Below are 25,920 nucleotides of genomic sequence, written 5' to 3' on the forward strand. Positions count from 1 at the left end.
TTTTGGAGGACACTGCCCTCCCCCTGTGCCCCAGTTGCTACACTACTGGGTCAATATATTGTTTAGATACATTGTGGCAGGCTAGTTCATATATTTTTAGATGCATTTAGCTCGGTTGTTGATCCATAGAACTAATCTCCAAGCTTAACAGACATAGTGCATGCTGGTCTAGCATTGTTATAAACAATGGTATAAAAATTTAAGCCTCAATGAACAAAAGATGTTTACTGAAGCTAGAACAGAATGCTTTATGTGTGCTATCTCTGAAAATGATTATATCATTCTTATCCATCTACATAATGTAATAACTTCCATAAAAAATTCAGGTATTAGATATTCTGATAATTATATCTATAGCTTAAGCCAATGTTTTTCCTAAACTTTAAAGCCCCAGGCAATCCAAGGTCAATGCTAGGTAATGTCACATGTACGTAACAGAGACAATGTCTTAGGCTTGGATCATAATGTTTATGTTAGGTACTAGTATAAGAAATGATGCTAGGTTTTTTTAAAGAATATTATAGCTTTGGATATTTACATATGGTTCATATTTTTACTTTTTGTTTTATTTGCTATACTGCTTATTTAGAAAAAAAAACTTTGAAATAAATCTCACTAATAATAATCACATACTTATAAGTAAAGCTCTATATCTTACAGTTTTATTTTTATAGTTAATTTCCTTTCAAGCAATCAATCAATCAAATACAAACCATTAACCTTGACAAACTAGGATATTTTGATTTGCAGTTAAAGATCATTTTTCACTTCTAATGTGAGATTTAACCAGCTTGCTAATCATAGACCCCACTAATGTATTTTCCCTATTATGGGGTCTATAGGTCAAGATATTTAACAAGAATCAAGTTACAGTAACTGAACACTGACTCTAAATGTGTGAAATCTTTAAAATAGTACATTAGATCAGACCTCCCTTATTAGATAACTTAATCGCATTTTCTAAACTTTTAGTTAGTGTAATGCATTTAATAATATCCCACCATCATATGATGTTTTAATTCTTCGCTTTAATTCAAATTTCTTCTTAAAAAGTACTCTTTGAAAAATTACTCTTTAAAAATTGTTACTTAGAATTTATTTTGATGTTATAGTCTTAATTGTAATGAATAATCTCTTTATCTTAACAGACTACATATCAACTGGTTTTGAGGGCGCATGATGCAGATAACTCAAGTAAGTTTTGTAATGCCTAAAGACGACAGATTTATAATATTAATGTTTTTTATCTTGACAATTCAAAAAAATGAAGCCACTTAACCTACTTTGCTATTATAAGACTTAGAATTTTTGTATAATAAATTCTCTTTTTATTTTCCCTTTTTTTTCTTTTTGTATTATCAAACTTCTCATTTTTACTTATAATTATTATTTGACCAAAGGAATGAATTTTTTCAAAACAGGCAATAGAATAAAATAATAATACTAGTAATTAGTTGATTCCTTTTATATTGCTCTTTTATTTTGTTAATTTCAATTTTTATAAAGTTCTTTGTTGATTATTATCAAACAGTTGATTTACTGATAAGAAAATAAAAATTTTTAATCCAAGATGTTTTCCAGTGTTGAGGGGTTACCATGGAAGCAAACACTGTCATCTTTTAACCTTGTCATATTAAAGTTACTTATTTTAATATATTGCATGTCCAATATATTCTTGTCAAAAAATATAAATCAATAGATTGATAATCAGTTAAGTCTAGATTACATTCATGGACAATATTTAAAACATTATTAGTTAATTTTCTCTGATGGTTTAATTGGTCATATCACATTGGGCAGTATTTTAGGCAGAATGTGAGAAAAGATGAATTATTTAAAAAAAATGCAAAAATCTTGGACATATCATTATAGTAAAATTGTTGAAATTTGGAGATATTTTGACCATAAGTCCCATAGTTTTCATCAGTCAAATGTGTTACATTTGTAAACCCTTGGGAGCTGATATCTTTGAATCATCCTAATTCAATGTGGGTTTTTCTATGTCTAATATCAATAGCCTCTAACTTTCCTCTTGTTGTATTGATTTCCAGCTGTTGTTTAATTTTATGCTCAGATGAAATATGTTTATTGATTATGTGTGAAATTATTTAATTTCTGGATCATCATTTACTCTTTTTTTCATTTATTTTGTTTTTTGAAAGTTTTAGAGTTTAATGGTAATATTCACAACATCCTTTCATATTTTATTAGGTAGTCAATTAATAGATCAAGCAACTCACCAAGGGGTTATTCTTCCAAATAAAACATGGGAAGCACACAGCTACAATGGTCCCACTGCAACCATAGAGTACAAGTTAAGAGTGGTGTGTGATACATTTTATTATGGACAAGGCTGCAACAAGCTATGCAAGCCTAGGGATGATAAATTTGGACATTATAAATGTGATAAACAGGGAAATAAAATTTGTATGGCAGGATGGAGAGGAGAGCTCTGCGACATAGGTAAGGTCTCCTTTATGGTGGAAGTTTCTTTCCTTAGCTCTAAGAAGGCTTTATAAAAAAAGAATCTTAAATATACCAGTATGATACTTTTTAAGCTTGAGTCCACAAATATTATTCATGGGTTTATCTGTATGATACCAGTACCATTCATCATCTTCATCACCATCATAGCTGTCATCTTCATCACCATCATCATCATCATTATCATCATCATCACTATCATCACCATTAAAGACCTCTTGCATTGAATTCCTAGAGGAATTGCTCTGGGGGACAAAACAATAGGCCGTCTTCCCCTGAAGCAATTCCCCTAGGGACTCAATGCAAGGGGTCTATTACCAGCACCATGACATCATCATCATCATTATCACCACCATCATCATCATCACCACCATTATCACCATCATCAACACCATGACCATTATCATCATGTACCATCATCATCATGTATCATCATCATCTTCATAATCATCTTTATAATCACCATCATTATCACTATGACCATCATTATCATCACCAATGACATTAACAGCATCATGTCATCTTGTCAACATGCTCATCTCATTATCCTAGCTTTTAGTTGGCTATAGTTATAACCTCAGGTTGTAATGTCTCACCCTTGATCTCTTTACACCAAAAAAAACAGCCATATGTAGAAAAGGATGTGATCCAGAACATGGAAAGTGTTCCACTCCTGGCACTTGCAAGTAAGTTGACTTATTTTACAATGTCCTGCTCTAAAACTTCATGAAGATATCAATTTATGTCTTATTGCATATATACTGTTAATACAAGGGTATAGCCAGGATTTTGCTAGGGGGGGGGGGGGGGGCTCCTCAGTTGTTTAGGTTTCTACAGCATAAGTATGGGGAGGGGGACCAGGGCCCAATTGGTCCCACTGGCTATGCCCTTGAAATAAATTCAATTGATGATCCTTTCAGATGTGATTATGGCTGGGAAGGACCTTTATGTGATCAATGCAAAATATACCCTGGCTGCGTACATGGAACATGCTCAATTCCATGGCAGTGCAACTGTAAGAATCGCTGGGGAGGCCTTCTTTGTGACAGAGGTGTGTATGGAGACTTGCTTCAGAAGTAATTTATAGTACATCTGCTTTTATCACATTTTGAGTTAGAATTGATTAATAAAGGTCAGTTGGTTTTGTCTATGATTTTCTATAGAGGTGACTTAATATCATTCAGCTTTTACCAATCTTGCTTATTATATTTTATGTGCTTGTTGTTTTTAATCTTTTTTCCTTTCTTATGTATATCATTTATAATATTTTGTTGCACCGGCTTGCTTTACAGATCTGGATTATTGCCGTAAGTTACCATGCAGAAATGGTGGCACATGTTTCAACATTGGGCCCGATAGACACAGATGTGAATGCCTACCAGGGTATACTGGACTCAACTGTGAAACAAGTACGTTCACTCACTCTATTCATTTCATTGTAATTCCTCTTTTAGAACAGACTGCTAACCATTACTACTGATGATCTCCTTAAAAGACCTTCAGATTTTATCAATACCCTGTAACAAGCCACAGCTAACACACATAACAAATTGGAATTTAGCTTGTTAGGGTTTGTGGAGGGAGAAAAACCCTTAAGGAAGAGAACCAACAAAGACCTCCTAATTCGCATTGTACTTTAATCAAGGCATTTTCTGCTCAATGTCAACCAAGGCTGTTTTTAAAGTTTAGATTAATAACCAATTCCATATTTTAAATGTCTTTTTTGTTTCTTTTCCTGTAGAGATTGACAGCTGTGCAACAAATCCTTGCCAGCATAATGGGACATGTACCAATGATGGCATTGGATTTCACTGTACTTGTACATCAGAGTGGGAAGGAAGAACTTGTCAAATAAGTAAGTTAAGCTGTGATAGTTCTTAGTATGTAGAAATTTTGCATATCGCTGCATAGTAATATGCTATCCATTTGAATTAATATAATAACATTTAGAAAAATCGAAGTATATATCAAATAGACTCATTCAGCTTGCTCATAATGTTTTCGCAAGATCAAATGTCATTCTTAAGAAACAAGATTTTTGTTTGAGCCTCATCCATATTTTTGATAGATTTTACGCATTACCGGTGAACAAAGAAAACAATGCTTGAGGGAAAGATGTGGTCTGAAATGGGAAAACACCCCACCCACGCTGAATGGGACAAATACTTGTTCTATAATGATTTTACTTGAAAACTTTGATTCATATAACATAATTTTCTTATCACTATATTTTTTCTTAAGGTAAAGACTGTAATAGCATGCCCTGCCAAAATGGAGGTACCTGCATTAATGCTCAGCCTGGTTTTCAGTGCAAGTGCAAATCAGGATGGGAGGGGTCTCAGTGCGAGAAAAGTAAGTCCAATTTATTTGTTTCAATGAACAGTTTATTTATCTGACGACATAAAATGGCTATGGAAGGCTAGAGGAAATATAATTTTTGAATGCAGAGCTGAACAATCACAAACATACAATACAACTTTCTCTTACACTAAATGTAAGAGAAATGTGTGAAAATGCCTTTTTGTCTTCACATGAACATGAGGCTAGTCAGTGCTTAACAATAGTTATTAAAACTGGTCACCATATTTTGATTGAGTGCATAGACTGAATGAGGCAGCACTGCTAATTCGCCGCCTCTCACCAATGCTGCTCAATTTTGAGTCCTGCTGATCTCGATGTCGTATGTGAGTAGAGTTGTTTGTTGGTTCTCTCCTAAGCTTCAAGGGTTTTTCTCCGGGTTCTCCAGTTTTCCTCCCTCCTCAAAAATCAACTTCTAAATTCTAATTCGATCTTTGGGCTTTCACTTAGTTTGAAGCCTAGCTCTGTTGTGATTGTCCCACGCTGTGATACAACGGCGAAAAGCTTTGTAGATATTGAGTGACCATGATCACCTTGTATTATAGATATCAATGAATGTGCTGCCTCACCATGTGTTAATGGAAGGAAGTGCATAGATTTGGTGAATGATTATGCATGTGAGTGTCAAACTGGATGGAAGGGAAGGAACTGTGATGAAAGTAAGTACTGGTAAATGGAATCTGATCTTGAGAAGAAATAACAAGGGATTACAACAAAATAATACTAGCTGTACTCATACATCAGGCCACATCATTTATCTGACAGATAAATCTTACCCAGTGTGGTTAAATTTATTGGATAACAGCATCGACTTATCCACTGGATAGGGTTTTATTCGTCGGATAGCGCTATCCAGTCCTTCGTACAATCGGGCCCAGATTGCAAAAGAGAAGAGAATAGAATAGAAACTAATTTGAAATAAAACGAAGTATGGGTGGGTTGTGTTGTTAATAGCAGCACCTTACTGCTGTTGTTGCGGATTCATTCATTCAGGACTAAGAAGTAATTTTATTACCTTTTGTTTTTTTTTATTTTTTACTAGACGTCAATGATTGTGCTGGGCAGTGCAAGAACAACGGCACATGCGTAGACAAAACTAACGATTACAGGTGTAACTGCCCAGAAGGTTTTACTGGAAAAAACTGTGAGGTCATTAAAGATTACTGCCAAAGCAACCCTTGCCTTAACGGTGGCATTTGTAAGGGCGTTGTCCATGATTATCAGTGCGTATGCCCTGTTGGCTTTCAAGGAACTAATTGTCAGTTCCGTGTCAACGAATGCTTTCCAAACCCCTGCAAACACGGACATTGCAGAGATCTTATCGGTGATTACAAGTGTATCTGCAGCTCTGGTTTCACAGGAAGAAATTGTACTGAAGTGTTATCCGGTGACAGTACTTGTAACCCAGACTCATGTTTTCATGGTGCAACCTGCATCAAGCTATCCAGTAAAAGCAGCCAGTGCAAATGTGCTCCTGGATACACTGGAGCCTTTTGTGAGACCAATATCAATGAGTGTTTATCATCACCTTGTAAAAACGGCGCTAATTGTATCGATATGGTCAATGGATTCAAGTGCGTCTGTCAACCAGGTTTCACTGGTCCGCTTTGTATCGACGATATCAACGAGTGCGCATCATCTCCCTGTCATTCCTCGGCAACGTGTATCGATAAGGTCAATGATTATCAGTGTCGGTGTGCACCGGGGTATACGGGAGTCAACTGTGATCATAATGTTGATGATTGTGGTCGTAATAACCCTTGCAGGAACGGAGGAACCTGTGTTGACGAGGTCAACGGATACATCTGTAAATGCAGGTAATTATTATAGCTTGTTATAATTGCAACGTGAACCCTGAGATTAAGCTAGGAATTGGACGTGTTAAAACCTGGATTATCAATAAATGTTCAAGAAAAGATTGGATACCTACCATCAAGAAGTGCGCAAACAATTTTTACGACATGAAGAAATTCATGTCATTTCTTCTTTTTTCTTTTTTTCTTTTTCTTTTCGTTTTCTAATGAAAATCGGGGTAATCGAAAAGGGGGAAGCTTAAATTAACGATATATTTCTTTTTGCTTAAAGACCTGAATTCAGCGGTACACAGTGCGAAGTTGCTGTTAATAAGTGTCAGAGCAACCCATGTCTTAACAATGGTAGCTGCATTCAAGGTCTTGGTATCTCTATATGTACATGCCCTTTGGGTTTTACTGGTCAGAGGTGCGAGATCGCACTAAATGCCTGTGACTCTGCTCCTTGCTATGGTGCTAGTACCTGCATCCCCGATGTCAATGATTACAAATGCGTGTGCCCTGTAGGATACACTGGAAGAAACTGCGAAGTCAGGATCAATCATTGCAGTAAAATCCGTTGTCAGAATGGAGGAACCTGCGCTAATGGTCCGTACAAAGCAACGTGTATATGTGAAGCAGGATACACTGGAGACAAGTGCGAGATAGATATCAACGAATGCGATTCACATCCTTGTCAACATGGTGGTAAATGCTTCGATCGGGTTAACAGTTTTTTTTGTAGCTGCCCTACCGGGACAAGAGGACATTTTTGCGAGCAAGGTAATATATTATCCGATTCAGTGTTAACAAACTTATGCAGGGCTCGGTTCTCCGAAGGGTCAATAGCGCTGTGCGACGGATAAATCTTATCCAGTGGATAATGTTATTGGATAAAAACATTAACTTATCCACTGGATAAGGATTTATCCGTTGCATAGTGCTATCCACCCATTTATAAAACCGGGCCAAGGTCTTCATTATCCTGTTCGAGCCTGGCGCTCTACCTTTAAGCTTGAATTTTGTTGGACATAGAAACACAAGAGAATTAAGTTATGGCAATCGACTGCTAAAAGAGAGATTTTCGTAGGATTCTGAAACCTTGCAGTACCTGCCTTGCAAGCGCAACGTGCGGTATCGGCCGTAAAATTAAACGTTTTTTTAAGTTAACATTTCGTTTGAATTGTCCCATCAAGACCCCACTTACTACAGTAATAGACAGATTCACGATAAACCAGTGAACACTTATATATGAAATCCGCTGTAGTATTCAGGTACCACGGAGACAGGGGGGGGGGGGGGGGGAGCTGAAGGGCTATTTAGCCCCTTATATTTTTCAATCTTAGCCCCCTCATCCTCCCTCCCTAACCTACGTTTTAGGGTCGTCCTTGGTCCTCGTTATTAATCTAGGGTTTTGTCTTTATTTCAGTGATGGACTCATGCAAGATCGCCGTTCTTAGAAACGGCACCTCAAGTGAGTTAGTTGACTCTAAAGTATGTGGTGACCATGGAACATGTCAGAACATCGATGGCGGCGATTTTAAATGCAACTGCGATCAAGGATTCACTGGCAACCATTGTCACATCAGTAAGTCAATCGTCAATTTTTCGAAAGAATTAACTACGTTACAACGGTTGCAAGAAGAGAATGAGCTTCATGAAGCAAATCTACAAAATAATTCAAACTCTAAGTTTTACTTAAGATTTCTCATTGGTTTGGATTTTATGGCTTAATAATGTGTCTCAACAAGCTGCAGCAAATTCGAGAAATATTTGTCAGCCAAGGTCTCTACGTTCCTCATACATGGTCAAGGATATTTACCATACTGAAGGCGTAGGAGGATCGCAGTTAATAACCACTGCGCGAACAGTTTTACTAGCAAGTTCTATATAGATCATGTTGGAAACTTGACTAATTACACCCATATGTTGTGTTTTCTTGTTATGTAGATGTTGATGACTGTGTAAATCACCAGTGTCGTAATGGAGGAACCTGCCTTGATGGAATTGGCTCTTATAAGTGTATTTGTAAGAACGGATGGGAAGGTCGCTTCTGCGAAACAAGTAGGTTTTAAATTAAGTAACTACGATTGTAGAGCAAATTTTGTGTGACTGTGAAAATCTAACGGTACGTACGTGCGTGCCGTGCTGTGCCATGCTGTGCTATAACGATGTATCATCGATGATTCAAAGTAATTTTATCTCGCTTGTGATTGGTTCAAAGGAGGTGGTCAATTTCTTTCCGTGATATTACCTCGTGCCATGCTATTCGTTGTATTGTATCAGAAACTATATATTCTTTTGCAGCACACGTGACTGTCCACGCCCACACATAACACCAATAATCCTACATAATTATTTCAAGTCGGTTACTAGTTTTAAAAGCATTATGTAATGTTTGTGTACAGATTTTGACGACTGCAAAAGTGCTCCTTGCAACAACAATGGAACGTGCACAGATCTTGTCAACGATTTTGTCTGCAGCTGCCCTCCACAGTGGAAAGGCAAAACGTGTAGCTCAAGTAAGCGTATGTTGTTTTTTCTTGTTATTTGAATGCTTATTAATAATGAAAGCCTGCCCGAGGCGATGCCTGAGGAGATACTTAATATGGAGATGGTCAATCTTTAAGATAATCAGCAGGTACTTTGGTCATGAAAAAATTGACGCCAGGGTCACGGAAATCCTAACTACGACAAGTCTTGAGGCTAATATAAGAAAACTAGTAAAAACGTTACAGGCAAAAAGTAGCTAAATCTTGCAGAATTTGCATTGCAGTTTTTAAGTATATCAATAATTACATAGATTATGATTTCAATTTCTTAACAAATGAATCTATACATAATTATTGTACTCGCCGCCGTCAACATACATCTTCCTACTGTTCGCACAAATTGCGGCAAACAATGTTTTAGTTTTCATGCGGCGAAGGAATGGAACAATCTAGATAATTCTGTAAGAAATGCCCCAAATTTAAAAGAATTTAGAAAATTACTTTGATTAGATTACATATACATAGTATACATAGAATTTATAATACATTTGTTAGATATACATCTACATAGCTATAATAATAACTATTTTAATTATTTATATATTTCTGTATTTCTGTATACTTATTTTATATTACTTCTAACTTTTTTAAACTTTTTAACCTATTTTCATATTTATTTAATAGTAATGATGAAAAGGTAAATTATACAGCGTGAAAAGATGAAAAAACTTACTGACGTTTCGGACGCTAGTCCTTCGTACTCCGACGAAGGACTAGCGTCCGAAACGTCAGTAAGTTTCTTCATCTTTTCACGGTGTATAATTTACCTTTTCATCATTACTGTTTCATTAGAAACACCGACGCAGCTCACACTAGTTTTTAGCTAGTTATATCTATTTATTTAATACTTTATTCATTTAGTTTTATTATGTTAGGGCATCTTTGAAAATCGCTTTTGTATCTTCTTCGCGATACTCCGCTTTGCGGTATACGTTGAAGATACAGAAAATTCGTGCAAACTCTTTGCGGCCGCAGCATTACGTTGGACTAATAATCTTGATGTGTTATGTTACTCTTACATTGAACACAATGTACTAACAAGAGAGGCTAAAAAAGTCCCGCAAATTTTTTGCCGCAATATTGCGTGCCACTTTTTTTTTTCTCAAACTAAATTTGCTTGAAGAAGAGATTATACCGTATTTTCGTTTTTAAGCATCGTCTATTACAAAAACTCTTTAAAGTAAGTCACATCTGAATAACCTCATGCAGAGAAATTGCTATTCTATTAACCTCCAAGCTTTACGCTGTACTCTAAAGACTCAAAGACGCCTAAAGACGTCGTAATGCGCTACGCCTAACCATACAATCCCCGCGTTTTTATTCAGCATAACATAGCCAAATAGAACCTACTTTCTTTTATGAAAATCAATAAGTTAAAGCTAAAACAAAAACAAGTTTGAAGTTTATTCTTATTAACACAGTATATTTTTAATAGGTAACTCCAGCTGTGAGGTGAATCCATGTAACAACGGTGGTACCTGTAAAGAGATCGGGAACAATTTCCACTGTTTGTGTCAAAAGGGATTCAGTGGGCGAACGTGTCAGCTAGGTAGGTTCGTCTTTTATCATTGACATTTAATAGTGTATTTGCATGTTTGTTTTCATCGATGACAAACTTCATTCCCTTTTGAAGCGTTTCTTCTTTCATTCTCATGTTCATTCTATTTCAACTTTCTTCAATCTCTATTCGTTAAGCCTGGTTTCCATTTGATCGCTTCGATCGCCCCAGAAACGGGTTTCGGCTTTCAGCTATCGCAGCGATCATATGGAAACACATCTTAGTCAGCGCTCGCAGCGTTATTATCAAACACGACACAAAGCTCTTTTCACCACAAGATCGCTTTTAATTGCTATCGTGTCTAAGGGTTCGGCGAGATCGATAATACACGTATACAATGCATCTGATATCTGCGAGGACAAAGGCGGACGAAGGGTTTTGCCTCTAAGCATGACCTTGATAATATATTAAACTAACTAATATCATGCATACATTTACCTACGAAGGTCAATGTGAATTAAAACTCAACAACAACTACAAAACAAAAACTGAGTGTTATCTCGAGTGTTTTCTCTTGACAAATGGGTAATTGCCTTAGCTTTCAGTAGCCTAAACAATTGTATTTGTGATTTAACTGGACTCGAAGAATTCATTGTTAATAAAGCAGGTGTTGTGCATGTATTTTTGATTTTAATAGAAATATACTACAGCACGCGGGATCGCGCAAATATTCGGTGAACTCGGAAACATTTAAATCATAGAAGATCTACTTCTATTTTGTATACTAGTACTATTTCTTTACTTGTTATGTTGCGGTTATACGGTTAAGAATGCATTGTATCTCTAGCGCGGCATGCGCAACTGAGTCTCTCACTTGAAAAAAAGGGAATAATTTGGACAACAACTGAGGTCCTTCAATTACATAACACTACCGCGAAACGAATAAAGAAAGTTGAACTCGATTGTTATGAGGCCTTTTCTTCTACTAACAGGCACGTTCTGCCTTCTGAGGCACGTTTTGGTGGTAGAAGCATGTCTATTTATTCTATAGTAACCATTATCTTGATTATGAGCAGATGTCTGCCTCTTGCTTACATCTCTATTCATTCTCTTTATATCACCATGAGTCAGTAGTGAAGTCCGGCTCTGCCTGTTGTTGCTTTAAGAAATAACACGAGCAAGTTATTACGCTTTTCCGAGCGAGAATCGAATTGTCAGAATAAACAAATCTCAACTGGGGATTGTCTAAGGGATTTTGAATGTATGATGCACGTTTCGCACCGATTTTTTGTCGAAAGAATTAGTTAAGTTTTGAGCGGATTTCAAGGCCCCGTCCACACGTACCCGCAAATTTTTGTATCCGCAATTCTTTTTTTACGGATACGGATTGCGTCCACACGTGTCCGCAAATTTTTGTGTCCATATCCTCAAATTTTACGAAAACGGATACGTGTGGACGGTGAAAACGATTCGAATACGCTGCGTGTGGACGCAAACATTTTCGTATCCGCAAAAAATAATTTGCGGATACAAAAATGTCCGGATACGTGTGGACGGGGCCCAAGAGTTAAAGTAAATGCAATAAAATTTTGTGTTTTGCCTTTTTGGCCCAGGTTCCTGTATTCCCTAAATACCCGTGAATTCCGTCGCTAAATAATATTGGATCACTTTAACTAAAAGTATAATTCATTTGTTTAGATTTTGGCAAGTGTTACTCAAGTCCTTGTAAGAATGGTGGAACCTGTATTGATATGGCTGGTGGTCAGGTGTCTTGTAGCTGTAAGAATGGCTGGGAAGGCTACTATTGTGAGAAAAGTAAGACTCAATAGAATGTTTTATGATTGGTTGGATTCTGTACAGTAGGTGTAGCCTTAAGGTTTCTCTATTCGATTGTCTTAGAGTTCTTTACAACCATCAGTGCCATTGTATTGTTGAGGATGCTACTAGAAAAAGAGAATGAGAGAATGAAACAGGAAATGGAAAGATTTTTTATTGTGCTGGAAAAAGAGAATGAAAAAGAGAATGAAAAAGAGAACGGAATGATTTTTGATAGTGTTACTACAAGTTGAATTAGAGAAATTAGAGAATAAGAGAAAAAAGGGGAAAATGGAAAGACTTTTGATTGTGCTACTAGAAAAAGAAAATGAGAGAACGAAAGAGAGAATGAAAAGGAACGTGCTGAAAATTGGAAAGCTCGCCTCTACAGAAAAAGGGACCACTAACTTACCAATAGAGAAAGAAATCAGTAACAATAGGAGATGGCACTTGCTCATAAATTGCAAAATTAAAATTTTTTAAAGAAATTAGGTACAAAGTAAAAGCGACCAGCAACTAAAGAAATAATAACATGACGATTTGAAATTGACGATTTGAAAAGCTACCTAAAATAGCTTTTCAGCTATTTTAGGTAGCTGTGCTCGTGTTTTTGCAATTTTAAATTTATGTTTCATGTAATTCTTTCCTCCTTTAGTGCAAATAAACTATTGTTGTTGTTGTTGTTGTTGTTGTTGTTGTTAATTGTAAAACATTTAACCCAGGGTAAAGAGCTCATATTACTGTCATCTACTAAGCTTAGGTAAAGTCCAATCATTTCCTGATTTGTTGTGTGTCTTGTCTAGATATTGATGACTGCGCAACAACCCCATGTTATAATGGTGGTACATGTGTGGATAAAGTTGGCTTCAGAGTGTGTTCCTGTGCTCCTGGTTTCTCGGGTCCTGACTGTAGGATCAACATAGATGAATGTGCATCCTCCCCTTGTTTAGCAGGTGCTAAGTGTATCGATCTGTTCGGTGGCTTCAAATGCCAGTGTCCGCCAGAGAAGATTGGCTTGAGATGTGAAGGTAAGAAAAGGGTGGTTCTTTATAACCTTTTTCAGCATTTGTTGTAGCAACACTGCTCAACTCTGCATTGTATATAGAAACACAAAAAATTGACTAATCAGTCTGCAGTATTCCCGCTTTGCATTATAGTCGGAGCATTAAGGCACTGACAAATGATCCAAATATTTGGCCCAACATTTAGCCAACATTGGTTGGGTCAAAGGTTGGGACTGTTTGTCATGGTCAAAATGTTGGGTCAAATTTTGGGTCAAAATACTGGGTCAAAACGTTGGTCATATTTTGGGTCAAATGTTGGGACCGTTTGTTAGGGCCTTTGTAGTCATCTGTGCGCTTCCTTGGTAGCTGTAAAGAGCGCCAAAACAATCAGCCTGTGCTTGGTACTTCCATGAAGTGTTCTTGTGGCTCTAAGTCCATAACTGTTTTAATATTTCAGCTGATGACCCTTACCTATGCAAGGAAGGTGATAAAACGTACTTACATAACACTACAACAAAAGAGGACTGCAATACATGTATATGCTACAAAGGAACGCGAACATGTACAAAGGTGGACTGTGGACCGCGGAATTGCAATAGTAGTAATCCTTTTGATACTTCGGCGTGTGACGACGGTGATGTCTGTAAACCCAAACAGACTAATTGTCTCAAGCCACCATGTGCTCAATATGGAGTCTGCTCGGGAGTCACCAGTACGTCTATTGGTGACGAGCGAGGGATTATAAGAGACGACTTTTGTTTGCCAAACTCCACTGATCTTAGTGGAGACTGCGCAAAGATTAACATCTTGTTTAACTTGCAGAAAATACCAGAGGTAATGTACCAGTACAGTTGTAATCTATTCCAATAAACATGACTAGTGTATCTTTTGTTGGAAAAAACTCGCGTTGACATGGCGGCTTTGGGGCGGATTCTGGGGTTGTAAAGAGGGTGCGTAGCAACCCTTCCTCACATCTCAATACAAATTCTGTTTAAAGATAATTAATTGAGCCCCAATAGTGAAGATTTTTGACATTTCGCTGTAAATCCCACCCCCAAAAACTCTGTCTCAGTATCTGGCCTTTCTGTTATGATGTCAAATATATGCAAAGGAACGCTTAGTCAAAGATTGTATAATTGTTTAAGAAGTGTTATTTTGCTTTCTTTTAAACATTTTCATGGTCTGATTCTAGGGTACGATAATGGAAGAGTTCTGTCGTCAATTGCGTTATCTGCCGTTATTACGAAAATATTCATTAAAGGCTCATATCCGTTTACTCTGTGGTGGAAAATGGCCAGAACAGCCTGTCATACAGCAGGACACTAAAACTGTTGTTGTTTCAGTGGTAAGCTTTCGATTTTTTATTTGTCACTTTCTCTTTTCTCTTCTCTTCTCTTCTCTTCTCCGAATAGCATCAGTGAAACTCAACGTTCTCTTTATAACTATTTCCAGGCTAGCTCTTCAAAATCGGGAGTGGCTGAGAAGGCAGCTGTTGATATCGCGAGGTTTATCCGATCGCCACCTAATGATCGTTCTGGAATCAACGTCACTCTGTACAAAGTATTAATAGCTGTAAGAGAAGTGTCCGTGGAACGATCTGTCACTCTTTCCTTTCACAAAGATAAAGGTAGGTCGTTGTTTCCGATCTCATACGTGTTTGTGTATGCCTTAGAGTTGATTAAATTTTGAACTTTTGTTTATCGTGCTATTATCCTTTTGTCAGAAACGGAAGCACCTACGTACTTAATCCCTGTGATAGCGTCTCTGGTTGTACTGGCTGCAATACTTTTACTTATATTATGCATACGAGGCAAATGGCGGGACAGAAAGCAAAGAGAAGATGGACTAACACTGCTGACCAAGAAACGAAATCGTCCCCTCGAAAAAGTCACGAGTAATGGTAGGAAATACTATAATCAAACATCATCAGATTCATCATCATCAGCTCACTCATCATCAACACACTCCACAGAATTAAGAAACTTTGATTACAACAGAGCAAGTTTACTCGAATCCACTTCGACTTGCTCTATCCCACCTGTTCTCTCCCCACCCCTATCCCCTAGGGAAGAAGGGGCTAAAGACGAATGGCGGAGATTTCAGGTTCGCCGAAATAGTACACAAATAGAAATAATTGTATAGTTTAATCTCATATAGAAAATATACTTACATAGAGTATACCATAGCAATTGTAGAAAGAATATTCGAGAATATTAATATTATGAACAAAGTAAATAATGACATTATGCAGAATTCAGATTTTTCTAAATATGAATCGAATTGCTCGACTTTTCGAAGGTGAGAGGAAGACTGGTAACAAACTCTTGCAACATTGAATTATGGGTAAAAAGGATGTCAGCCCCATAATTCCATTTGCTACGGGTCATCACCAGCGTCCTTTCAACTTTGGAAAAAGAAATCGTGCCTATTAATGTTGAGCTCCAAGGGTAGAAACAAGGGGGCAGACCCATAGTCAACTTTCGTTATTCTGGTTGAATGATCAAGCACAAAACAATCTGGGTCGAGGCTCCGGCGAAACAAAATTATCATAATTACGATTACATTGTTGTTTCCCTAAAAACTTGATTCGGATTGCTTTGTGCTTGAACACTCGACCAGAATGTCAAATTTCCCACCGTTAGAACCTCGCCAGCCCACCCCGGTAGTGACGTATTTAAGCCCCCCCCCCTCCTCCTCTCCCCCCAAACCTAGAGCTCAACATTGATAGGTACATTAGTATCTTGTCGTTAAGGTAAAGCATGGTTATTCGTTTATAGTCGTGGTTGCATAATTTGAATGTTATCTTTAAATTAGTAGTAATTTATTTGATAGCATGTATGGTGCGTGTCTCTCTCTAGGTTGTTTCTGCATGGTCAGTTAAATTTATTTATAAATGTTTTTTTTAAGAAATCTGTATATATGTAAATGTATTAATATTATTTAATATTTAAATGCCGTGTAGTTCACGTTGGACCACCAGACGTTCACGTACTTGTATGTACGATCACCACTTTACAGTTAAATTACCTTATTACAGAGGTCTACTTTTGTTCTCCTGACAAACGTCAGGACAATCTAACCTCGTTGGGTATTTTTAACAAATTTTAGGTATTTCAAAGATTTAATTAGGTTATATTTGATTACTGCTGTATTTGGAATCAAATACCTCACATCGAGGCTCGAAGGGTTTGTCATATGAACCTTAAACCTCGGTTTCAAGTAGAGAAGAAATGCTTCGTATCGAGGTTTAATTCATGTAATATGTACTTCTGGCCTTGGCATGACGTATTTCATTCTGCTATGAATCAACTCAAAATAGCGTAGAAAGACCTATATACACATATTCTGTATAACTTTAAACCTAAAAATCGTGTTAAAACTACTTAAAGTTCTGTTTAAGCCTTACCCGGTAGTCCTTGCATTAAACTGGGTCGTCATGGCCCCTATTTGGTGCGCGTAACCATAATTAATACCATCCTAGCTTTTGATGACGATAAAAAGATAAAAACAACCCGTACAGGTCTATATTTCCGGTAACCAATGTAACAATGAGATCCATTTTGTAAATTTCAATTTTGTAGCAATATAGTTTTGTAAAAAATATTCAATTAATAATTGAGCTGTAGAATCGAGACGGTCGTTCGTTTGACCGACTGAGGACGTATAATCCTTGTGAAGATTAGAAAAAAATCCTTAAAAAATATTATTTTCTATATGAACTTGTTAATCGCGATGTTAAACTTTTTTAAAGTTAAAATTTAAAATCTTAATGAAGTCAGATAGTTTTAGAGTATTTTTGTATACGAGTCCAGCTTTCGTGGCTGTTTTAATATGACGATTATTTCGTTTGGTTTCGTGTCCGTAACATATAATGCTAATAGTCGTTACTTTAGTTTATCATCGCGCAGCAAGCTTAACGTTGAGCTATTTTTATTACCAATGAAAGTAATGGAGAACAGAATTTTTACTTGGGTTGCCTGTGGCATACATCAAGTTTTTGCCACAGGGATCCCAACTTGATACCCCATACTCCTCGCACATGGGCATTTATTCAAGTAGGGGGTGTAATCCCCCTATTAATCTAGGTTAAGGTTACTAACGTCTGGTTTTGCATTCGATACCTCTTGTGTTTTACTCTCATTGAAAATGAAAATAGTGAATAAGCTCTATTAATTATGTACAGCGAGCTTACATGCATAATATTTAGAATACATTTAACGTGTAACAGACGATATGGAATAGCACGGCACTTGATCATTTTCCGCTAAATTTTTCAGATTGTTTACTTTGCTAGATTTCTTTTCAAATGGTCCAAATTTGTCGTTGTGGCGGGAAAATGGTCACGTGTCATGTGAGAAGCATATCGCTCATTCGCTGGCATCCCAAGCATGCTTTAGAAAAACTCGCTTTATATAACGTTTGTAGAATAGCCAGTTGTTGAAACACTTCTGGCGTTAGTTTATTGTAGGCAAACGGGTTCAGCTGCATATTTAAAGGTGCGGTATACAATTTTAAGTGTTTCTAACACATACGATTTGCATTGGTAAAGTCTGGCATCTAAAATGGTGCAAATTTAATGTTACTAGCAATATGGAACTAGGAATGCGTGCGTGCGCATCTTAAAGTGCATATGACACGAAAACATTTTAATGTTAAAAATGTGTATTCTATTGGCATGAATAAGAATATCACAGTTAAATTTGTTTCAAAAACGTATTTCTCTAGAAATTCAAGAAAATTTAGCACATGTTGTGACGTCATTTTGTTTACAAGTCTCCAGATTTAGTTGCAAATACACGAAATTTGTTTGAATGCAGAATCTTAATTTCGGGTAGTACACTTTTCAGTTTCCCACCATTTGAAGAGTATTTCGTAAGCTATCAAATGAAGCTGAATAGAATATGCCTTTTGTTGTTATTTTATAAGAATTACAATTTATGTTTAGTGCATTTCTACCGAATCTAGAGTACGTGTCAACAAAATGACGTCACAAATTGGGCTTAATTTTCTCAAATATCTCAAGAAATAAGCTTTTGAAACAAATTTTATTACGACATATTTATCATTATTAACAAACTATACATTTTAAACGATGAAATGTTTTCGTGTCATATACACTTTAAAGAGTGGTTGCAAAATCAAAGAAAGCTGTAATATAGCCCTTTACCTACAGTCTACACTTTGATTTTGTGTCCCCTCAATAGGCCATGTCCGAGATATTAAAATTCTAGCACGATACAGAGAGTCTCCTATTTTTAAAATAGCATTAAACATACAAAAAGATCAGTGCTAGATCAGATATTGTGCTGTATATTTCATTTCAACGTTACTGACTAGCATTTCTACCAAAATTTCGTGGGAACGCGGTATATGATTATTATTTTATTCCTACCAATAAATGAATTTGGTGACCCACGTGTTTATACCATACAAGAAGTATCTTAGGACTAAAGCCTCGCAATCAAAGCTGAATTTCAAGATATCAAACGTGGCCTATAGTTTAGATCCGAATGAGTGCGCATGCGCACGCAGCTCTGACTGAGAAAAAAGGTCAGTAATTAAAGACAGACACTGAAAATGTATTGGTACGTATTTAAAATCAAAGTTGGTAGCCCGGCATAAAAATGAATATTAAGTCATTGATGCCGGCGTTGTAGAGACCTTTTGCGCAAAATCACGGATATGAATATTAAGTTAGTCTCGCGTCGTAAAGACCTTTGGCGCGAAAACTCGGATTCTTCTCCAGAGGGTCAATAGTCAGTGCTATCGTAAGCATATAAATATAATATCTTAAATATAAGTATTTAACGAGAAGTTCTAATGTATGGTTATAAGAACAGGAGTGTTGTACAGGAGTCTGTAATATTATGCACAGCCAGCAGCTAACTGCGGGGCAAATGTGAAATGTAATGCACCATTAGTCCATCTGCATATCCAAATCCTTCACAGCCATAAAATATCGACAAATATTAAATAAACGAAAACAAATCTGTTATAAGAATATGTTTTTCTTTGCCATTTAGTCCTTGGTTTTACTTGATTCTAGAATCTTAAACCTGGTTCTCATCTAGCGACGCAAGCAGACGTATTCAACTCCATATTCTATGAAAAGGAGCGACGCATGCGCAACAGAACAGAAGATTACTTTTTTCTTATGTTATCTTCGCTTGTACCAAGCGAAGAAGTGACTTTGAGAGAAGTGAGAACCAGGCTTAAGTGCAAATGGTAGAGGGCCGGATTGACGGAAAAAGGGAAAAAATGAAATGTTCAATTGAAAAAACCTTTAATACCAGTTCATAATAGTCATCGTCATATATTAACGTTGCCTTCAAAATATTGCCTGAAAAACTTTACCGCGCTCAAATAGAGTAAAGTCATTCAAACCCGTGAAATAGATGTTAGACTAATCACATTTGACGGCCCTAATTCCATTGTCTTCTTTTGTGTCTATTTGATTATTACACGTTGACTAGTATTTTTTATTTCACGGGTTAAATGCCTTCACTCTATTATCATGCTTTTCTAGTCCTGACTAGATAAATACATCTATACCTTGATTTTTTTTTTTTTTTATAATTTTCTATCGGTCTCTGAAATCTCAAACCTTTTCGGTCCAGAAGGTTCTTCTTTGGAACGCCTTTTCAACATGTCTCTATCAGCAAAACTTACTTCGGAAGATTGTTCACCTCGTTTTAGTGTTTCCGTCCCGATCCCCTCCACTTCTTCCAGACATGTGAATATAGAACAAAATTTGAAAAGTATCCTAATCTTCTTCTGTATTTAGAAAGCCATCGTGACTATTATCAGGACAAAAATTCGTAGTCCATCGTATACAGTCGATGTTTCTACAAGCTTTGCAGAAATTCGAGTCACTCGAGTAGAGTAGAATAAATCCAGCCACAGTAAGTGTTATGAATAAAGATAACGCAATCCCTTTTGAGATCCAGTCACGCCAAAAGCGTTCTGTTGTCACAACATCTGGTTCTGGTACTTTTCGAGGTAGCAATACTATTGTCGCTAATAAGCCGAATATAAAGCCGCCGATATGGACGAAGTTACCTATATACGGCAAAGTCCCAATAGCTGTGGAGAGAATATATTATTAAATAATGAGAAACGATTTTCTGAATGAGATATGAACTATTAGGCGTGGTTCTCAAATGTAGCTCGGAATGCAGCTCAAGTTGGAGGACAATTCTCAGGAGATTGAAATTCTTTTGTTTTGTCCTCCAAATTGAGCTGCTTTGACGTCACATCAAGGGTCTATAGAGAGAGAGGGAGAAAAGAAAGCAATATTTAAAAATTCGAAGAAAATAGACTTTCCACGTTTTGTTACTTACCAAAGCTGATCAAAATAATAGTAATCAAAACACACAAATCACAGAAAGGTTTTTGGAGCAGCCTATAATAGCGGACATACCAGACCAAAATTATGGCTAAAAACCCAAAGAGCGCACCCGAAGCACCAACCTGTGTAAAAGAAATACAAAATGGAATTTCAGTCATGTGATGACCTCCCTTTTGAGCCTTTCCCTCGAACAAATCAAAACTCCTTAAAAACCTGCTTTTCTGGTTAATCAAGTTTTTACCTCAGGCAAGAGAGGAGTGAAAATTCCACTGACTAGATTCCCACCAAACCCACTGATAAGGTATATCAGGGCAGTGCGCACGGTTCTGCAATATAATAAAGAAGAGCTGAGTAATCTAGATATCGTAGATGTATTTGCTTAGAATCTGGCGATAGAAACTTCCCGCCCAATTTTCGAGCAATTTTTTGGTGATTTCTCTTCACGGCGCTTGCCATCCATACCCTCATTTCCCGGCCTGAAATTTTTGCGATCCCATTCCCAAATCTTAAATCAATTCCTTTTGCCATTTAGACATATTTAATAGAAAACAATGCCTAGGCAGCCCCTTAATGTACCATTTGTAATGTTTTTATGTCCTCGTTATAAGAACGTAACCCTAATATAGATGATGGCGCACAAAAAAAATCAAGCGTTCTAGCACACGTTGCTTTTATTACTTGGAAATTTCAAAGGGATCAAAGAAGATATCCTAAAAGCTACACTCTATCAAAATAATATGCTTATTACCCAATTTCTTTCTCGATTTTGCTACCAAAAATGAGTTGAAAGATGAGATTTGTAAGAAGATGAAGAATTCCTACGAGTACAGAAAACATCTTATTAGTAAAATATAACGTTACTTCAACCCTAAGTTTGACAATAATGTTTGCCAAAAGCTCAATTTGAAATGGGAAAACATAACACCAAAGCCAGGTCTATTGAGTGTTTCTTTTGGAGGGTGGAGGGTAAAGGACAGGGCAATAGACTAAAATGTATATTTTTTCTCACCTATGTGCAAGAAAATAGGAGTAAGAAGTCTGTAGCCCTGATTTCCATGCGTTTGCATGGCACCCGTCATTCCACAGATATGGTCCATGCAGTTAACCTCACTGCACAACAACTGAAATCAATACAATAGTTATTTAGTAATGCCACACAACATGAACTTGTTTCAAACACTCAAGACAGAAGATAGAACACTACAGTGGATTCCAATCATTTCAGTAAAGCAAAAATAATAGACTGACTTGTAGTATTAATAGCCAATGTTTGAAATGCTGGTTGAGTTGTCAAGACTGCAACAAACATTTCAAGTCAAGACTATGGAAAGAATAATGTAATCATTCTTCTTCTGTCTCCCTGTAGCCTCCAAATTGTTTTGCTTCATCACTCAACCAGAATATCAAAAGTTGGCATTTGGGAAACTGTATACCTAAGTAAAAAGATATACTGGTGAAGAAAGATATAATACTCAAGGGATATCAAGTAGACTTACTTTATCTTTGTGCCATTGACCTCTTATTAACTTGCATTTTTCTTCTGACATTATTTCACATTCAGTGTGTAGTCCCATGCAGCATGGTCTAAGCAAGACACCAAAACTACATTTTTTATTTGTTGAATTGCAGGTTGTTTTGTTTCCAATGATTTGACTAGGATCCACACATCTATAAATAATGAGGAGACAAAGTATTAAGGCAGCCTTGACCGATTGGGTGGGGGGAGGGGGTAGCTGGCTGGATGGGAAGGGTGATGGATAGATGGGAAGGGTGATGGATGGACTGACAGATGGATGGGCAGAAAGACAGACAGTCAGACAAATGAAGAGATGGATGGGTGGGTGGGTGGGTGGGTGGGTGGATGTATGGGTGCATGGATGGATGGAATGACAGACAGATGGGCAGAAAGACAGACAGACAGACAAATGACAAATGACAGACAGATGGATGGATGGAGGATGGATGGATGGATGGATGGAAAGACAAACAGACAGATGGATGTGCTGACATATGGACCGATGGGCAGAGAGACAGAGACAGACAGACAAATGGAGAGATGGATGGAGGGATGGGTGGGTATATGTTTGGATGTGTGGGTGGCTAACATGAGTGTATCTAACTGGCTGGCCCACCAGCTAGATGAATGGATGGACAGATGAACAAAAGAATGGACAGACAGATGGATAAATGAAATATTATGAATGGATAGATGGTAAGAAACCATTAAATGTAAAACATAACTTATATTTACCTAGACTTGTTCATCATTCCACATTCTTCATTCAAGGAACAGCATCGATAATTTTCTTCTTTCTTCTTTCTATTTTCAATGCTTTTGACAATAACTTTTTCTGTTCGCATACACTATATGGTCAAAAAATATATGATAAAAATTCTTCATCTTTTGAGTTATTTGTAAAAAATACACCTTGATTTACAGACATATACAGACGTAGAAAACTTGTGCGTGCAGGTATTATGTGCAATAACATGCATTCAGTCATTTCCTGCCAAGTTATTTTCTACCTAGTGATCGAAGAGAGAGTTGAATTAACCTCCAAATTTTTAAGCCACAAACCAGCATTTTTGAAGCTTTTTCACAGAAAAAGCACCTCAAAATCACATAATAATCTTTATTTCATTTTTTTGAAATAAACCAACTACTCAGAGGAGAGATTTCAGAAGCAAAATTTGAACTATATCGATTAACAGCAATTAATAGCTATTGCTACCTGAGAATTCCTAAACCACGAATATTTAGGGTGGTAAGCCTGTGATCAGCCCAGAGGTTATTTCAAGATTACATAAAATTGAAGATTCTTTGAAGTTGCAGTACATGTGGTAATGAACTGATAAGAGCAGTTTTACTTATATGAGTGGGAAGCATATGATAAAAACTTAAAGCACATACATGGTACAACATGCCATAACATTGAAATGGCTTTCCATCGTATTCCAGTAATTCATCCAATCGCAAAACATCGGCTATAGACCTCCTTGGCTTGGGCATAATTTCCCATATCAGACCATGTGTCATTCCCTAGAGAATCCTTTCTTTGTTTAACGGTTGTGCTCAGTTGCACATGAAAAGACACATGAATATGAATACAACTCCCAACAAAGAATCTAATTCTCAAGGGAATGACAAATGGGACAACTATTACACCCAACAAGCCAAAGAGGTCTATTGTAAGATAGGGTATGGTCATTAATTTAAGTACAGCTACGTATTTGCCATATCATTTCCCACTCATATGAAAAACACTCTATAACAAGTAACAAAATAACTCACCGGAGAAAACAAGGCTCCCATTTGTACTAAAAATGAAGCATTTGGTCCAATGAAGATATTTGCACCAGGAATAACACCAATGCTTTCCTTGATGGTCTCATTTTCATAATTGTGTATATAACCAAATACTGATACATCTTGATATTTAGTGTCTGATTTAAATCCAATAGGTTCAATACTGCCAGTGGCACACGAATACACCAAGATAACAACTTCAATCAAGCTAACTAAATAAATAAATATGGGCCACCTCCGATTTCGGTGGATTGTTTCTGGTATCTGTGTGCTTTCGGAACTTGATTCCTTATTCTCATTTGCTTTCTTGTCTTTTGATCCTCGAGGTGGTGTTATGATGCAATGGTAGTTATTCCCAAGGTATCCAACAACTGAAGTTGGAAGCTCATCATAACTTATGCTTGATCTCAAAGTAGGGCGCTGAATCCGTGGGTATGATCCTTTGTCATCTGTATTATGGCAATGAAATGTATAAACTGTGTGTGTGTGTGTGTTTGGAGGGAGGGGGGATGAAGATGGAAAATTTTTGCTTAATATACAATATTTTCATAATTAATTCTTTGGATAGTGCATATAGTTGATTGTAAAAAATATTCAAGTGACGCATCTCATACGAAGCATAGTTAATATTATCTATTAACTATGTAAGAAGGTATATTCCCCCAATATGACTATGATGTAACATTAAGGAATCATTTAATGTTCTGGAATACAGTAATTTAAAAGCATCACCCTCTTACTTATGACTCATATAGAGGTTCTTGCAAATTTGTTCTCAAAAAATGTCCAGCGTTCAATATATTTAAACGTTGCCACAATAGCTCAAACCTCTTAAGTTGGAAATATAAACCTTGAAGCTATAAAGCTAGAAATCCTTGTTAGGTACGAAATCAAAATCAATTTTGTACATTACGTAATTGTTAGACAAAACCGGAAATCGAATGTTAATTAAAAAGAAAGTCAAACAAAACGATAAAAAATAAAATCTCAAAACGTAAATTTGCTTTAGAGCTTTACTTTGGTAGACCTGCGATTTCTTTGCTTCATTTTTCTATTTGAGTTTATTTTGATCGACATTATACTGTCAAAGGAACATTTTAGTTTCACTTTGTTGCACATAAACGATTCCACATCACCGTGCGAATTGTACTCGAGATCGTGCGATTTCCTATACAAATTATACTCGAATTTTGCATCTTATAAATACTGCAGCTACTGTTATGGTAAAAATCTCAGAGAAAACACAATCATTATTTCAAAATATACCTTACATGCGTGCAGATAAAGTGTAAGCTATTATGAACTTTCAATGAAATCTTTTTGAAAATAATGATTACCTTCAATATAAGAATGTTCTGCTTTGTCTGGCAGCAAAGGTCTTCTCTCTTCTCTCTCCATCGCACTGATTTAACGCCAAAGTTTTCGAACAGGAACTACAGACGTTCAAAGTTTCGAAATCATAAGTAGTACTAAACGTTAGGAGAAAATAACTATAGATCTCAGCACCCTTCAAAAACTTTAAGGGAGGGGAGGGTACATTGACTATTACGAAGACTTACAATTATAAATATAAAATACATAAATAAAACTGTAAAAAATATGGCAATTTGACTTTGTTTATTCAATATTTTAAATTAAAGAAAGTATTTTGTTTTGAATATATTTTTTGAGGAGAACAAAGAAGTGCAAAATAGGATTAATATACCCTCCACGCTTAGACCCCAATCTCTTTTACCGGAGCCGTCGTCTTGAAAACCGCGTCTT

The 25,920-nt window shown here is 36.5% G+C and overlaps 2 protein-coding genes across 3 annotated transcripts in view; one reads left to right on the forward strand and one right to left on the reverse strand.

Annotated features, from left to right (window-relative positions):
- The window catches only part of LOC116287550 (uncharacterized), a 35,286-nt gene extending 15,784 nt beyond the window's left edge, over positions 1–19,502 (forward strand). For both annotated transcript variants that reach the window (XM_031694234.2, XM_031694236.2), the window contains 20 exons: positions 1,149–1,194; positions 2,212–2,463; positions 3,110–3,170; positions 3,405–3,535; positions 3,777–3,893; positions 4,226–4,339; positions 4,726–4,836; positions 5,388–5,501; positions 5,885–6,659; positions 6,928–7,415; positions 8,062–8,220; positions 8,583–8,696; positions 9,041–9,154; positions 10,620–10,733; positions 12,381–12,497; positions 13,301–13,525; positions 13,959–14,335; positions 14,694–14,846; positions 14,954–15,128; positions 15,225–19,502. In XM_031694234.2, the coding sequence (XP_031550094.2) occupies positions 1,149–1,194; positions 2,212–2,463; positions 3,110–3,170; positions 3,405–3,535; positions 3,777–3,893; positions 4,226–4,339; positions 4,726–4,836; positions 5,388–5,501; positions 5,885–6,659; positions 6,928–7,415; positions 8,062–8,220; positions 8,583–8,696; positions 9,041–9,154; positions 10,620–10,733; positions 12,381–12,497; positions 13,301–13,525; positions 13,959–14,335; positions 14,694–14,846; positions 14,954–15,128; positions 15,225–15,643 (4,176 nt within the window). In that variant the 3' untranslated portion in view covers positions 15,644–19,502. The remainder of the gene's footprint in view (positions 1–1,148; positions 1,195–2,211; positions 2,464–3,109; positions 3,171–3,404; positions 3,536–3,776; positions 3,894–4,225; positions 4,340–4,725; positions 4,837–5,387; positions 5,502–5,884; positions 6,660–6,927; positions 7,416–8,061; positions 8,221–8,582; positions 8,697–9,040; positions 9,155–10,619; positions 10,734–12,380; positions 12,498–13,300; positions 13,526–13,958; positions 14,336–14,693; positions 14,847–14,953; positions 15,129–15,224) is intronic.
- Positions 19,503–19,767: 265 nt separating this feature from the next.
- On the reverse strand, positions 19,768–25,638 carry LOC116287552 (inactive rhomboid protein 1). The gene is made up of 9 exons (XM_031694237.2): positions 25,494–25,638; positions 24,142–24,605; positions 23,101–23,213; positions 22,346–22,517; positions 21,859–21,970; positions 21,598–21,667; positions 21,091–21,175; positions 20,842–20,971; positions 19,768–20,584 (listed from the first exon to the last, which is right to left on the reverse strand). Exons 1-9 carry the CDS (start codon positions 25,552–25,554, stop codon positions 20,265–20,267), a joined length of 1,527 nt encoding a protein of 508 aa, XP_031550097.2. The 5' UTR covers positions 25,555–25,638; the 3' UTR covers positions 19,768–20,264.
- Positions 25,639–25,920: the final 282 nt, after the last annotated feature.

Source organism: Actinia tenebrosa, unplaced genomic scaffold (genome assembly GCF_029948245.1).
Source record: "Actinia tenebrosa isolate PJP-AT-01 unplaced genomic scaffold, QUT_ActTen_1.0 PGA_scaffold9__36_contigs__length_13948895, whole genome shotgun sequence".
Taxonomy (NCBI): domain Eukaryota; kingdom Metazoa; phylum Cnidaria; class Anthozoa; order Actiniaria; family Actiniidae; genus Actinia; species Actinia tenebrosa.